Source organism: Rhinatrema bivittatum, chromosome 3, assembly GCF_901001135.1.
Source record: "Rhinatrema bivittatum chromosome 3, aRhiBiv1.1, whole genome shotgun sequence".
Classification (NCBI taxonomy): domain Eukaryota; kingdom Metazoa; phylum Chordata; class Amphibia; order Gymnophiona; family Rhinatrematidae; genus Rhinatrema; species Rhinatrema bivittatum.
In genome coordinates, this window is record NC_042617.1 from 24,731,186 (window position 1) to 24,748,127 (window position 16,942).

The 16,942-nt window shown below is 40.9% G+C and overlaps 1 protein-coding gene across 2 annotated transcripts in view; it reads left to right on the forward strand.

Moving 5' to 3' along the window:
- The window catches only part of WDR43 (WD repeat domain 43), a 180,883-nt gene that overhangs the window by 3,397 nt on the left and 160,544 nt on the right, over positions 1–16,942 (forward strand). For both annotated transcript variants that reach the window (XM_029592968.1, XM_029592967.1), the window contains exon 2: positions 10,751–10,885. In XM_029592968.1, the coding sequence (XP_029448828.1) occupies positions 10,751–10,885 (135 nt within the window). The remainder of the gene's footprint in view (positions 1–10,750; positions 10,886–16,942) is intronic.

The following is a 16,942-nucleotide window of genomic DNA, read 5'->3' on the forward strand; positions in this document are numbered from 1 at the left end:
TTTTCCAAAGTCTCGATTTTTTCCTTTTGCACTTGAATTTCAATTGCATTGTTCTTGCCTTGTTGTTTAACCTTCATTATTTCTTTAGTTAAGCCCAATATAGCTTTCTCTATGGATTGGAGAGCTTTCCAGATAGAGTTCAGCGATATCTCAGTTTCTGGGAGTAGCGTTTTCGCCTGCATACCTTCTGGGCACGTTCCTGCTCCCCCTCCCGATGCTGAGCCAGCTCCGTTGTCAGGAACAGCGGTTTTTGCCCTTACTACAAGGATTTGCCCCTGCTCACCCTCCTTCCCTTCAGGGCTCACCTTGTCTTTCAGTTCCTGTAGGGTAAGTCCTTCTCTCTTTTGCGACGGTGTTTCGGCCTCGCTGCAGCTTCCACTCGCTAGGCCCTCCGCGCTCACGCTACTATGCTCCACGCTGTATCCCGGCGGCTCAGGTCTTGTTGGAGACCGGGGACTTAAAGTTGTTTCAGTCGGGGAGATATTTTCCCGCTCAAGAAAGCTCTCCCCAGCGACCTCCTCACCCGGTAATAAAGGAGGGGCAGCGGCGAAAAAGCTTCCAATTCTGGGTTGCGATGGATCCGTAGGGGTGGAGGTATTCTCTCCTCCCCTCACCCGTGCTTTCCGCTTTGTATGCGGCATCATGCAAGAAAAGATTTTAGCGGAAAATTTATGAAAAGCGGGAGCTCTTGACGCCACAACTGTTCAGGTGGCCATCTTGGAAAGCTCTCAAGAGTAGAATATTTCCATGTGTATCCATGCTATATGATGTTTGGCTTTATCCATTTATCCAGTTTCTTTCATTACCTAGTTGACATATTATGTGTTCTCGGACTGATACAGTACAGTGCGCTCCAGGTCCCTTTATTCAGTAAGGGGTAATAGTGCGCCGAAAACGCGAGTCCAAAACCCCCCCCCCCGAAACTAATAGCACCCAGCACCGGAAAAGTGCACAGAAAAGCAGTAAAAACTGCTTTTCTGTGCACCCTCCGACTTAATATCTTGGCGATATTAAGTCGGGGGTCCCAAAAGTTACAAATAGTTAAAAATTTAAAAAAAAAAAATTTAAAATGGGCCTGTGGCTTGCGGGTTGAAAACCGGACACTCAATTTTGCCGGCGGCCGGTTTCCGAACCCATGGCTGTCAGCGGGTTTGAGAACAGTCGCCGGCAAAATTGAGCGACGGGTGTCAAACTCACTGACAGCTGCCTCTCCTGTCCAAAATGAGGTGCTAGGGACGCACTAGTGTCTCTAGCGCCTCTTTTTACCGTGGGCCCTAATTTAAATAAATTAATTTACTGAATCGAGCGCACAGGAGAGTGGGCACTCGCCAGCTCTCACGCGATATTTACTGTATCGGCCTGTCTGTGTGTAAGAAGCAGTGTAATAAGTGTTTTAAAGAAATAAATATGGAATACCTATGGCATATTGCTGGTTAGAAATGACTTTTATGCAGCCCCATGTTGTAGATCTCATAAAATATTTAAACCAGGCTAGTTTTCAGTCTGTTTAAAAAAAAAAAAGTTTGGGGTAAGTAGATGAAAGATACTGTAAATGTATTTGGGCATTTTCTTGCCAATTTTTAACTAAAATGTAAACAAAAATTGGTGTGACCGTAGTACTGCAATAGTGGGCAAGTCCTCCATCTATACAGCACATTACAGTGAGTGGTGTGTCCAAGTAAACCAACAGCTTAAAATATAAAGTCTAGAAAATAAATATCTCCATTGAGCTTAAGGCTAAATTTTAAATTTTATGTTAACCACAAACAAAACCCTGCAAATTCCCCCTCTGACAATCCAAAAAATTGACTACGATAGGGAATACATATAATGTGTTCTAATATGCGATAGCACTTATAAGTTTGATAATCACGTGATGGTTATAATGTTTCAGCTAATGCGTACCATCTTTAATTTCAAAAGTTTCAAGAGTTTTTTTAATTATTTTTTTAATTTTATACTTCAATAATAGTGCTTCAGCACTGGCTTATACGATGCTTCATGATGTGCACTCTCTTTGTCAGTCAACCCAACTCACTAATGACACAGTTTGCAAAGCAATACTGTACTTATCTTGATAGGGTCTAGTAGACCATTGTCCATCTTGCTAGTTTGAACCTCCTACATGAGTCAGGGCCATCTGCCTGACATTGGCCGTGTTTCGACATAAGTTGTCTGCTGCAGGGACTTAGGAGAGCCCTGTAAAAAAAACAAGCCATCATTATTGTGAAGCATTGTATAAGCCAGTGCTGAAGCACTATTATTGAAGTATAAAATTAAAAAATTAAAAAATAATTAAAAAAAACTTGAAACATTTGAAATTAAAGATGGTACGCATTAGCTAAACATTATAAACATCACGTGGTTATCAAACTTATATGTGCTACCGCATATTAGAACACATTATATGTATTCCCCGTTGTAGTCATTTTTTGGATTGGCAGAGGGGGAATTTGCAGGGTCTTGTGGTTATCACACACAAGTTCTTCCGTACATTAGAACACATTTTATATATACATATATTCCCCATTGTAGTTGTTTTTTAAAATTTGTCAGGAATATTATGATTTATTTGGTGGCCTACAGGTAGACTCCTTGCTATTGGATCCATGATATTTGTCATCAGGCTTTGCTTATCAACTTTTTTTCCTCCCCTTTTTTTGCTTGTGGTAAAGCTTCTTAGTGTCTATCCACACACACACACCTAGTATGTAAACAAGCTCCACAGCTGAGTTTGTATAAATGACATATTCTTGGGTAGTATAAGCATTAGAATGTATCTGAAGATATTGAGGCCGGAGGGATGTCGATCAAATGGGCATACTTTCTTTTAGAAGTAGCATGCTGTCTGATTGATGGATTTCTTGGCTGCAGGCCCACGGCTCTGCAGTAGATGCTTAGGAGGCAGAAGTTTCCATAACATAGATTTTCACTCCTGCCACTTACTCTTAAGTTCTCTTTTCTCTTCATAATGGCCTTCCCTCATTGATAAGAACATAAGTTTATTTATATTTATTTATTTATTTATAACTTTTATATACCGACATTCAAATGAATATCACATCGGTTCACATACAACTGGGGAGCCAAAAAACTAGTAGGGAGAAAGGAAGGATAAAGTTACAATTAACAGGGAATCGTAAGGAACGGGGTGAGACTGCGGAACGGTCTAAGGGACCAAGTGAGAGTAATAGCAGGAAGGATACAGCAAACTTAAACAACTTTGTTGAGATAGCAACTATATTACATAATATAATTACAAAAACTGTACGACAGTCAAAAGCACTAGCTGCTGCGGCAAATTGTAGTGACAATGTATAATATTTGGGGTTTACCAGAGATGGCTATAGGAAAGTTAGGTAGTGATAGGGTTACATAGTTGGAGTTATGGAAACTGGGGGTGAGGACAGAGACTAGGATGGGATTAAGTGAATGCTTGTTTGAACAACCAGGTTTTAAACTTTTTTTTAAAGGTGTTTGGACAGTGTTCCAAGCGTAGGTCTGGCGGCATCGAGTTCCATAACGGAGGACCTGCGATGGAGAGAGCACGTTCTCGGGTGGACATGAGCTGGGTAGATTTGTGTGAGGGGGCAGTTAGAGTCCCTAGGTAGGCGAATCTGGTAGGCCTCTTGGGGATATGAAACTGGAGAGAGTCATTAAGCCAGTCAATCTCATTATTGTGTAGGGTTTTGTGGATGATAGGCTTTTATGAAGGATTCTAGCTGGGATAGGAAGCCAGTGGAGGTCTCTGAGGATTGGGGTGATATGGTCAGATCTACGGGAGTTGGTAAGAATTCTAGCTGCTGCATTTTGCAGCATCTGAAGAGGTCTGGTGGTGGACGCAGGCAATCCTAGAAGTAGGGTATTGCAGTAGTCGATTTTTGAAAATAGTGTAGTTTGGAGGACAGTTCAGAAGTTGTTATGGTGTAAAAGGGGTCTTAATTTTTTCAGGATGTATAATTTGTAAAAGCAGTCTCTTGTAATGTTGGTTATGTGTTTTTGGAGATTGAGGTGGTCATCCAAGGTGACCCCTAGGTCTCTGACATGTTGTGAGAAAGGGTGAGTCGGGAGCGGAGAAGTGGGAGGGTGGCGGGCAGGAGAAATGTAGAGAAGTTCAGTTTTCGAGGAATTAAGGGCGAGGTTAAGGTTGGTGAGAAGGCTATTGATTGAGGATAGGCATTTATCCCATAATTTAAGGGCATTTGTTACAGAATCGGTGATAGGAAGAAGTATCTGGACATCGTCCGCATATACATAGTGTGTAAGTCTAAGATCTGCAAGTAATTGGCATAGGGGTAATATGTAAATATTGAAGAGGGAAGAGCCTTGGGGAACACCATTTGATAACTTGACTGAGTTAGATTCATGATTGCCTATTTTGACTTTGTAGAAGCGGTTGTCTAAGAAGGAGGACAACCAGTTCAGGGCTTAGCCCGCGATACCAATATCTGAGAGGCGCTTGATAAGGAAATTATGGTTGACTGTATCAAAGGCCGCAGAGATGTCTAGCAGGGCTAGGATGTAAGATTGGCCTTTATCTAACCCTTTGAGAATTGTATCGGTAAGAGATATTAGCAAGGTTTCAGTATTGAAGAATTTTCGAAAGCTGAATTGAGAGGGGAAAAGCAAGTTGTGACTATCAAGTTGTTCTATGAGCTGAGCATTAACTACCCTTTCCATGAGTTTTGCTATGAATGAGAGGTTGGATATCGGTCAGTAGTTGGCCGGGACTGCAGGGTCCAAGTTAGGTTTCTTTAGGATGGGTTTGAGGGTGGCTTGTTTCAGTTCATCGGGGACCTTACCTAGGGTGAGGGATTGGTTAATAATTTTGGAGATAGGTTTGGCTATGGCGTCTGGAATAGCAAGGAGCGATTTTGTAGGGATGGAATCTTCGGGGTGGAGGGAGAGTTTAATTTTCTTTAGGAGACTAGTTATCTCTGCGGCAGAGGTGAGTTCGAATGAGATGAGTGTTACAGGGTGATTTTTGAGTGGTAAGGGGAAGGGGGGGGGGTTGTGGGGAATTTCGAGATAATATTGGTGATTTTAGTGTGGAAATAGCTAATTCCATACACTTGTTTTTGGCGTCTGTGTCTGAGAAAGGGGGAGGTGTTGAATTTGTGAGGGAGGATACATACTTAAAAAGGGCTTTGGCATCGTATTGGTAGTTGTGGATTTTCTGAGCGTAGTAATCTCTTTTTGTTTTCAAAATGGGGGTTCTGTAGGTGAGGAGGGTGTGTTTGTAGGAAGCTTGGAGGGCCCGGGAGGGGTTCTTACGCCATTTCTTTTCCTTGCCCCGTAATTGGAGTTTAAGGGCTTTAAGTTCAGGGGTGAACCAAGGCTTTTTTGGGTTATTTTATTTATTTATTTATTTATGGTTTTTATATACCGGAAGTTCCTGTATACAATACATATAGAAACATAGAAACATAGAAATGACGGCAGAAGAAGACCAAATGGCCCATCTAGTCTGCCCAGCAAGCTTCACACATATTTTCTCTCATACTTATCTGTTTCTCTTAGCTCTTGGTTCTATTTCCCTTCCATCCCCACCTTTAATGTAGAGAGCAGTGATGGAGCTGCATCCAAGTGAAATATCTAGCTTGATTAGTTTGGGGTAGTAGCCGCCGCAATAAGCAAGCTGCACCCATGCTTATTTGTTTTACCCAGACTATGTTATTAGCCCTTATTGGTTGTTTTTCTTCGCCCCTGCCGTTGAAGCAGGGAGCTATGCTGGATATGCGTGACGTATAAGTCTTCTCCCATGCCGTTGAAGCAGAGAGCCATGCTGGATGTGCATCGAAAGTGAAGTATCAGGCCCATTTGGTTTGGGGTAGTAACCGCCGTAACAAGCCAGCTACTCCCCGCTTTGTGAGTGCGAACCCTCTTTTCTTCTCCCCTGCCGTTGAATCAGAGAACTATGCTGTATATGCATTGAAAGTGAAGTATCAGGCTTATTTGATTTGGGGTAGTAACTGCCGTAACAAGCCAGCTACTCCCCTCTTTGTGAGTGTGAATCCTTTTTTCCACATTTCCTCTTGCTGTTGAAGCTTAGAGCGATGTTGGAGTCAAGCCTGTGTATGTTTATTTAATAAGGGTATTGACTCCAGGCAGTAGCCATCATTCTGGCGAGTCACCCACTCTTCATTGGCAGCCTCTTGACTTTATGGATCCACAGTGTTTATCCCACGCCCCTTTGAAGTCCTTCACAGTTCTGGTCTTCACCACATCCTCCGGAAGGGCATTCCAGGCATCCACCACCCTCTCCGTGAAGAAATACTTCCTGACATTGGTTCTGAATCTTCCTCCCTGGAGCTTCAAATCGTGACCCCTGGTTCTGCTGATTTTTTTCCTTAGGAAAAGGTTTGTCGTTGTCTTTTGATCATTAACACCTTTCAAGTATCTGAAAGTCTGTATCATATCACCTCTGCTCCTCCTTTCCTCCAGGGTGTACATATTTAGATTCTTCAATCTCTCCTTGTACGTCATCCGATGAAGATCCTCCACCTTCCTGGTCGCCCTTCTCTGTACCGCCTCCATCTTGTCTTTGTCTTTTTGAAGGTACGGTCTCCAGAACTGAACACAGTACTCCAGGTGAGGCCTCACCAAGGACCTGTACAAGGGAATAATCACTTCCCTTTTCTTACTCGATATTCCTCTCTCTATGCAGCCCAGCATTCTTCTGGCTTTAGCTATCGCCTTGTCGCATTGTTTCGCCGACTTCAGATCATTAGACACCATCACCCCAAGGTCCCTCTCCTGCTCTGTGCACATCAGCCTTTCCCCCCCCATTGAATACAGTTCATTTGGATTTCCACTCCCCATATGCATGACTTTGCACTTCTTGGCATTGAATCTCAGCTGCCATATCTTCGACCACTCTTCCAGTTTCCTTAGATCCCGTCTCATTCTCTCCACTCCTTCCGGCGTGTCCACTCTGTTGCAGATCTTAGTGTCATCCGCAAAAAGACAAACCTTACCTTCTATCCCGTCCGCAATGTCGCTCACAAAGATATTGAACAGGACCGGTCCCAACACCGATCCTTGCGGTACACCACTTAAAACCGCTCTCTCTTCAGAGAAGGTTCCATTTACCATCACACATTGTCTTCTGTCCGTCAACCAATTTGCAATCCAGGTCACCACCTCGGCACTCACTCCCAAGCTTCTCGTTTTATTCACCAGTCTCCTGTGCGGAACCGTATCAAAAGCTTTGCTGAAATCCAAGTATATGATATCGAGCGCTCTTCCTCTATCCAATTCCTTGGTTACCCAGTCAAAAAAGTCAATCAGATTTGTCTGACAGGATCTTCCTCTGGTGAATCCATGCTGCCTCTGGTCCATCAATTCTCCGGACTGTAGATAGTTCACTATTCTCTCTTTCAACAGTGACTCCATTACTTTTCCCACCACTGAAGTGAGGCTAACCGGTCTGTAGTTACCAGCCTCCTCTCTGTTCCCACTCTTGTGAAGCGGGACCACCACCGCTCTTCTCCAATCACTCGGCACCACTCCCGTTTCTAGGGATCTATTGAACAGGTCGCACAGCGGTCCCGCCAGCACATCTCTGAGCTCCCTCAATATCCTTGGATGAATCCCATCAGGCCCCATATCCCCATATCACTCCGGTTCACATTTAACAGAGATGTTAGAAGGTGTTATTTCTTTGGTGATATTGGGGCAATTTTCATCAGCGATTTGTTTAGTGATGTTCTTCCAGGGGCTGTAGGCAGTGTTCTCGTTAGTGAGATCTAGATTCTGTAGGTTCTGTGAGAGGGCTAGGGACAGGTCTTCTAGGGAGCAAGACTTCCTATATTGTATAGTATTGTTTTGTTTGTTGTTTGAGGTGACCATTTTGTTTGTAGAGAGGGTCGTTTTTATGAGTGCATGGTCAGACCATGGAATGGAGGTGCAGATGGGAGGTGAAGTAGTGAGGAGGTGAGAATTTGTGAAAATCAGGTCGAGCGTGTGACCAGCTTTGTGAGTAGGACTGGAGACAATTTGAGTGAAGCCCATGGCTAACATAGATGTTAGGAAGGCCTCGCATGATGGTGGTAAAGGAATGCAGTCAACATGTAGATTGAAATCTCCCATGATGATAGCGGGGATGTCTATGTCTATCCGATCTGCAATGAATTCGATGAGTGGTGATGCGTTAGCATTGAGGAGGCCAGGTTGCCATAAGTTGCCATACTGGGTTAGGCCGAGTGTCCGTCAAGCCCAGCATCTTATTTCCAACAGTGGCCAATCCATGCTACTAGGATCTGACAAGTATCCAAAACAAGCTACTGATGCCAGAAATAGCAGTGGCTATTCCCTAACGGGTAGATTTCAAATCACTTGTACGTGTAAAATACAGGGGTTACGTGTTCGACCGGGTCTTGCGCGTGCCGCGCACATTTTAGAAAGGGTCCGGCCGCGCACGTAACTCCTGTTATGTGCAGATGTGCCGGCTAAAGAAAAGAGGTGGTCCAATGGCGAGGATTGAGGCACCGGTACAATGGCCATTTGCTGCTATGCTGGGGAAGTGCACTCCAGCATGCGCAACTTGCTACTGCTCCTGTTGAGCAAAAGGTAAAATAAAAAAAAATAGGGGTAGCTAGGATAGGAGGTGGGGAGGAAGAGGGGAAGGGAGGTTAGGGTAGGGAGTAGAGAACTGGAGAAGGCCGTGATGTGTCGCTTCGAGAAAATTGCATTATTTCATCCCTCCTTTGCGCGTGCCACCCGGATTTTATAGCGCGCGCACATATGTTTAAAAATCTACCTCTAAGTCAACTTGATTAATAGTTAAATGATTTCTCCTCCAAGAACTTATCAAAACCTTTTTTAAACCGAACTGCACTAACCACATCCGCTGGCAACAAATTCCAGAGGTTAGTTGTGCGTTGAGTGAAAAAGAATTTTCCTCGAATAGTTTCAAATGTGCTATTTGCTAACTTGATGGAGTGCCCCCTAGGCTTTCTATTATCTGAAAGAACACATTTTGACATGAGGGAGGGAGGGAAGGATTGAAACAGGGAGGGCTGCCATGGAGGAGGGAGGCAAGGATTCATACAGCAGGGACATTTTCTTATGAGACTTACTTTATTCTGCTTTTAAAAAATAAAAGCATTTTTTTAAGTTATCGGTTTGTTTCTTAATGTGATTTAACCATTTCAAAAGCCCCCTAGTTTTGCCCTCAACTTATCTACAGGTGACAGATAAATCTTGATTTTGGGGCCCCAAAAATACCCCCAGCTTATACATGAGATCAGCTTATACACGAGTATATATGGTACTCTATTCCTCTCCGTGACAGTGATTCAGTAAGGAGTGCTAAATGAGTGTGCACACTTCTTTGTGTATAAAATTTATTCCTGATTTTAAGTTTTGCACATGATGTTAGCACTCCTTCATGCAAGTTCCATATTAAACCATCAGTCTTATCCCCACTCCCCATGCATAGAGATATGTAAGCTTTGCTCATGTTTTCTTAACACTTGACTTTTAAATTCTGATCAGAAATAAAATTTCTGGGGATAGGGTTAATCTATGGGGATTTCGTTGTGTGGAAGTCCAATTTTCAGGATTTATGTACAGAAATGATTGGAGTAAGCTAACATTTTTGGGATAGCATACCTTTTTAAAATATAAATTCCATTCTATTTGCATACCATTAGTTTACTACATCAGGTGTCAACTCAGTTTGTGCTGCATTGCTAAAGAAAATGTGTGCTAAATGTTAGCGCTTTTTTTTTTTTTTTACTTAAGTTTTATTATATTGGGTTCTGTGTCAGAGTGCTGGCCATTGAGGAAAGCTGACTTCAGTCTGTTAGAGTAATTGCACGGGTAGTAACCGCCGCATCAAGCAAGTTACCCCAATGCTTGTTTACCCAGACTGCACAGATCCATGCCTTGTTGGATGTTGACTGAATGTAAATCCTCTTTTCCACATTTCTCCCTGCTGTTGAAGCAGAGAGCAATGCTGTAGATGCATTGATGTTAGCTTTTCTTACAGTAACTTTACAGTAGTTATCCAAAGTAAATTAGTTGTTTCTTGTGATAGTTTGCTTGTCAGAGGCAGTATGTAAATGAAGAAATTTGAGGTCCTTGAGTATTGTCTAAGAAATCATTAAGATACTAGTAGTAAAAGCCCATCCAAGGATGGAGAAATACTGTGAAGTGTAGGAAGTGCGTAATTGAGATGTATGGTAGTAGAGAGTGCTCGCTGAGCTCAGGTGTAATGAATAGTTGTAGAATGTGGATTGACTATTCAGAGAAAGGGGGGTGGAGTTGGAGTACAACCAGAGAGAGGGAAAGATTATGTGGTGGTAGAGTGTGGATTGGGCAATACAGAAAGAGGGATGAAGCTGGGGAGTGAGGCGGAGCTGAAGAGTACATAACATAAGTTGCCATACTGAGTTAGACCGAGGGTCCATCAAGCCCAACATCCTGTTTCAAACAGTGTACCAGGTTACAGGTTCCTGGCAAGTATCCAAAAAAATAGATCCCATGTGCCAGTAATAACAGTGGCTATTCTCTAACTTGGTTAATAGTTTATGGACTTTTCCAGGAATGTATCCAAACCTTCTTTTTTTAAACCCACCTATACTAGCTGTTCTAACCACATCCTCGGGCAATGAATTCCAGAGCTTTATTGTGCATTGAGTGAAAATGAATTTTCTCAGATTTGTTTTAAATGTATGCTTTACCTAGTGGGATTGACCATGTAGTTTACCTGTGGTTTTTTTTATTTTTTTTTGCTGTCTCTTAGGAGGGTCCCCAAAGAAAGAAGAGGAAATCGGAGGCTGCAGAATCAGTTGAAGAATGTGATCTCTTGGCCATCGGTACGACAGTTGGCAGCATTTTATTATACAGCATAGTAAAAGGAGAATTACAGAGCAAGCTGGTAAGCACTGTGCTCTTTAGCCGCTACTGGGATATAATAGAAATTTTCAAATATTTGATAGGTTTCATTAATTCACAGGAAGGGGAAACTTTCTGTATAACAATTTCAATGACAGCAGTTGTCATTTGAAGTTGGAGGGAGGAAGGTTCAGAGGGAACATGAGAAAATTGCTACTGTAGAAAGAGAGTGGTAGATGCCCAGCTTAAATGACCAGCAAAGATGATAGAAACCGGCATTCTGTCAGATTTCAAGCCCATTTGGGACTGTTTATGAGAACATTGGTAGGAACAGCATTGTGCACATTGCAAATAAGCCACCCTTTACTCCTTGGAAGGCGGAGACAAGGGGAGATGTGAAAATAAAAGACAGAAAAAGGAAGCACAGTCTAGCAACACTGCAAGCTATGGAGCAGTTGGGTTTGAATCAGGCTAAAAGATTCTTGACACCACTTTGGTTGATAATATCAAGTTGGTGGTGGGCAGGTATTGTCTAGCAAGGCCATGGGGACCTAGGAGGCTAAATGTTCAGGCACAGCCTTACTGTTTTTGGTGACTGTTTAATTACAAAGCTTGGTGATAAGACATGGGGGCGGGGAGGGCTGGGTGTTTAGTATGGAGAGTTGTATGCTCATGGACAAGGAGGAAGAAACACATGCTGACTTAGGTAGAAGTGATGTCTTAAAAGCTCCCAAGCTTCTACGTCTGAGATATATCCTTGCACCAAGGACAGGAGAAGAACAGGGCAGACTGGATGGGTCAGTTGGTCTTACTTTGCCATCGTCTACAATGTTGTTAAATGCTGCTTAGCTGATATGTTACATAGAGCTAGGAGAATGTTAAACTTAACAAGGTTGAAGGAGCCTCCATTAACCAATATTGACTCTCTCACCTCCCTTTCCCATTCCCTACATCCTCCCTCCCTCCTTGCTCCGGTCCCTGCCCGGCCACCATCTCCCCCCCGTTTACATCCCTTGTTCCTCCTGACACAGGAAATGTTATACTTATAATTGCATATGATAAATTCTCCAGCTGAATTTCAGCTACCTTATGTTATTTTTTAGGTCTCGCTACTTAATTGCCTTTCTCTGATTATTTTCTATACCCACCAATGTATTCGTTTTGAAATCTTTCTTCCAACGCCCATGTTTATGCTCCCTTGTTTAATGTAACTTTATCTTCTATGTAGTTGTTCATAGGTTCTCCCCCAGTTCCATTGTAAACCGGTACGATAAGACCTGGTCTTGAACATCGGTATATTAAAAGAATTTAAATAAAATAAATAAATAAGGTGGGGAGGTATTCAGCATTCGTGTATAACTAGCCCAAAAATGAGCCATGTAGAAATTTCTTCCCCCAAGAGCACATAGTATAATTATACAGCAATGGCCTCTACTCCGCTTCCATGCAGATCATAGCATCCTAGGTTTGAATGGCATGTGCCAGGAGCTGTACCTTTTCTGGCTGTTACTCCCTGCTGGACCATGTTTATGGACCCCTGGCTTCCTAGCTACTCCTGTACGCCTTTGGGTATATCTTGACCTGCATACACAAACCACCTTCTGATATCCAAGAAAAGACAAAGATCATTCCCATACCATGGTCCGATCACTATTTAATTTTTCTCTTAATATAAACTGCTCAAATATTACTAATACTAATGATCACCGTTTCATTGTTAAGCGAAAATTTATCTCTACAGAAACCTTTATTGACGTTGTAGTTCCTAATCTTCCAACCACATTAGCTCCTAGTATAAATGAGTCCATTCAGATATGGAATTCTTCAATATCTTCGTCCTTAGATTTAATTGCCCCATTAAAAACAAAAATACGACAAAATAAGAAAACTAATGCTCCTTGGTATACCAACTCTTTATACTTTTTGAAAACTTCTCTCAGAAAGCTAGAACGAAATGGAGACGCAACAAAATGCCGGAAACAAAAAGCACATTTTTTTTTTTTTTTTTTTAAATTTTGTTTTTATTGAATTTTCAAATTATTCAAACATTTCAGAATAAATGTCAAGTAATACAGTAATCTTAAACATATAGTGTAAATTAAACATTTTCTTTCTTTTACAATTCCACTTTCAGTAAAATACTAATCCAAAGGCATATTAACTAAACAAATGGAAATAATATATATTGCTGTTTTTCACTTTTATACTAGTAAGAGAAGATCCATTTTTAAATTTAGAGCAATATTAACCAAACTATATTTTCAAAAACTACTGAAAGTTAGGCTGCACTATATTCTATAGCTGAGTTAATTCTGTCCTGTGTCCAAAATCCAGTGGTGTGTTTGTATAAAATTTCCCAACTGGTCAGGGTCGTAAAAAACATATCTCTGACCTTCCACTCTCATCACACATTTACAGGGAAATCTCAATATTATTTGAGCTCCATGTGATCTTGCTTGAGGCAACAAAGACAGGAATTTCTTCCTTTTCCTCTGAGTTTCTTTCGAAACATCTGGGTACATCCACATTTTTTGATCTAAATATAACTCTGACCTATGTTGGAGAAATTTTTTCATTATTGTATCTCTGTCCATTGAAGACATAAGTTTAACCAACAGGGTACCTCTTCCTTCAACTTGATATTGTTGTGAGGTCTCTAGAAACTCCGTAATATTTAACCTTACTTCTTCCGTTTCCATCTGATTTTCTGTAGTTTTAAGTGCAGACACAAAATAAGCTTTATTTATAACAGGCATATCTTCAATTGACATTTTCATTATGTCTTTCAGGTAACTTTTAAATTGCTCCTTAGCAGAAATCAGTTTACACTTCGGGAAGTTTATAATTCTGATATTTGTATTTCTCAGTTCGTTCTCAAACGTCTCCATTCTTCTGTTCATAATTACTTCTCCTTTAATTATTGAGTTTTGGACTTCCTCTACTTTCTTTATTTTCCCTTCAATATAAGTTATTCTCTCAGTTTGACCAACCATAATCTTTTTCACATTAGATATTGAGTCTTGAGTTATCTTAAATCCTTCCGAAATTGTCATTAAAGAGGTTTGTAATGTTGATATTGCAAGCCACAGAGATTCTAGGGTGATATTTTGAGGCCTTTCCAAAGGTTTTAAAACTGGAAAGGGTGCCGGTTGTATAACAATATTAATTTCATCCATACCTCTGGATATCTCGGGTGGATAGATCCCCCTCCTCTGTCCATTCTCAGGCTCTCGGGGGGTTGCCCTCTTCCCAGCGGGGTGGACGCCATTGCACCACCCTCCATCGCAGGAACCACGATCTCCTCCGAAAAACGCACCTCAGTTGAGCTCACCTCCTCTAACGGCATCCGTTGTTGAGAAAGCTCAGCGTTTTCAGGCTGTGTCCTTGCAGGGGGGGAGGGAGTCAGCGGTGCTCCAGGACTTAGTGTTATTTCGCCCGCAAGCTGTAACGACTGCTCACTCGTTGCCGCAAGCGCGGGACTCTCTGGAGGTCTGGCTGCCTGAGCAAACAGGTCCGGGATTAAGGTCTGCGAACTCGGCAGACTAGGGCTCGCTGAGGAAACTTCCCTAAGTCTGCCTTTCCTCTTAGTGTGCGGCATAGTTCCGATTAGGAAGGCAATAAGGCAATAAGGCAACAATATACAGCACAAAGCCCCGGAGCTCCGTTCGCGTCCTTTCAGTCCAACGCCATCTTGGATCTCAGGCCTCACAAAAAGCGCATTTTATTGTCTACTACGTCAGTATAACAAAAATATAAATTTAGCAAAAAAGTCCTATTATGCGAATAAAATATCAAAGGCAAATGGTACCCAAACATTTTATTCAATATTGAAAATCTTTAACAGTTACTCAAAATGGAAACTTAACCATTCATGATGCAGCTTCTTGCAATAAAATTGCCAAATATTTCAAATCCAAAGTCTTAGACATATCTAACCAATTGACACAATTTCCATTACCCTCTTACAACTTTCTTGAAGTTAACTACAGTTGGTCTGAATTTTCTCCAATTACCGAGAATGTCATACAAACCATTATGAGGAAACAAAATCCTTCAAATTCGCCTGATAACCCCTGTTCAGGATCTTTCTTTAAAGCTTTAGCACTCCATGCAAGTGACTGCCTTAGTCAATTAGTTAATCTTTGGAATCTGGACATTTTCCAGCCTGTCCAAAAAAAACAAAACAAAAAAACCCCCAAAAAACTTCTATTCTCCCCATTCCTAAAAATAAATCCAAAGATTCTTATGAGCCTAGTAATCTTAGGCCTATCACTTCACTAACATCCTTAGCAAAACTTATTGAATCAGCAGTTCTATCTCAGCTCACAAATTATCTAACTGAAAACGATATTCTACACACTAATCAGCATGGATTCCGTAAAGGTCACTCTACCGAAACTCTCTTACTTACATCCTTTGACACTATTTTTCGGGCTTTTGATTCCTATACAGATTATATTATTGTTTTCTTAGATATATCCGCAGCCTTCGACACTGTAGACCATCAAATTCTCATTTCCATTCTCAAATCCATAGGTGTCTCAGGCTTAGTTCAATGGTTTGTTTCATTTCTATCCGAACGCATTCAGCAAGTCAACATAGATAACCATTCATCCGATCTCTATACTATTGCTTCAGGAGTCGCTCAGGGTTCCTCTTTATCAACCATCCTCTTTAACATTTATCTGTTACCTCTTTGCCGCATTCTTGCTTCTTTAAATCTCCAGTTCAAAATTTAATCTGATGATCTACATTTTATGGTACCTTATGAAATATCATGGCCACATACTCTTTCTTTAGTATCTTTATATCTCACAACAATTAATACTTGGCTATCCCACAATACACTAAAACTTAACCCAGCTAAAACTGAAATTATCCATCTGTCATCTATTACGGAACCAACCAATGGTCCTCCATCTCATCTACTGTTCAAAGGTACTTCTATCCCAATATCCAAATCAGCAAAAAATTTAGGTGTGACCATTACCACCGATCTATCTCTAAAACAACATATATCACTGGTAACAAAGAATTCTTTTTATAAATTGCAACTTTTGAAACGACTTCGACCTCTGCTTTTTTTCCATGACTTTCGCACTATTCTACAATACCTTCTCTTCTCTGGGCTTGACTACTGTAATTCTCTTTACATAGGTCTTCTGGATAGCACACTTCATTCACTTCAATTAGTTCAGAACGCAGCTGCACGTATTTTATCAGGTTCTTCATTAAAAAATCATATTACCCCCATACTTCAGTCCTTACATTGGTTACCGATTAAATATAGAATACAGTTCAAAATTTTAACTATTGTTCACTCTGTTATTCATAACTCTAACTCTACTACCCTCTGTTCTCTTCTTCGTATATATAAACCATCCAGACACTTAAGATCAATGAACAAAAATCTTTTAGACATACCATCACCTAGACTGGCACGCCTTGATATCACCAAGAAAAGAGCTTTCTCTATATCAGGTCCAACTCTTTGGAACGCTCTACCAGATTCATTAAGATCTATTTCAAACTCAAAACAATTCAAAAAATCTCTAAAAACACATTTCTTTCAAATTGCATTTAAAGACATACCCTCTAAATAATCAAACATTTACCCATATGGCACATTGCTTCTTTTCATGATGAATCACTATTTATAATTGTTTATTTTTCTCCTCAATTTTTTACTTTATATTATATATATATATATATATATATATATTTATTTTTTATTTATTTATTGCAATTTTTTTATAATTATAAAGCATATCCATCTTTGTTCAGAAAAGAAAACATCCATTTTAATCCATATCAGAATAAAAATCAATGAAAAATACTTATTTCTGTAGTCCCCTATACTATTAGAGGGGGGGGGGGGGGGTACTTAGAAACTAAGGAAGCTATGATCTTCAGTACATTTTAAAGAAGTAGACATAAAGGAAATCTGCCCTTAACTTGCAACCAAAAAAAAAAAAACCCACCATTTTTCTCTTTAAACTAGGTTATTGGACCTTCAGCTGGCGATGATGTTACCATCGCCCTTTTATGGGAATTGAGCCACAATTTCAGTTGTTCAGGAGTCGTAAACACATGTATATAA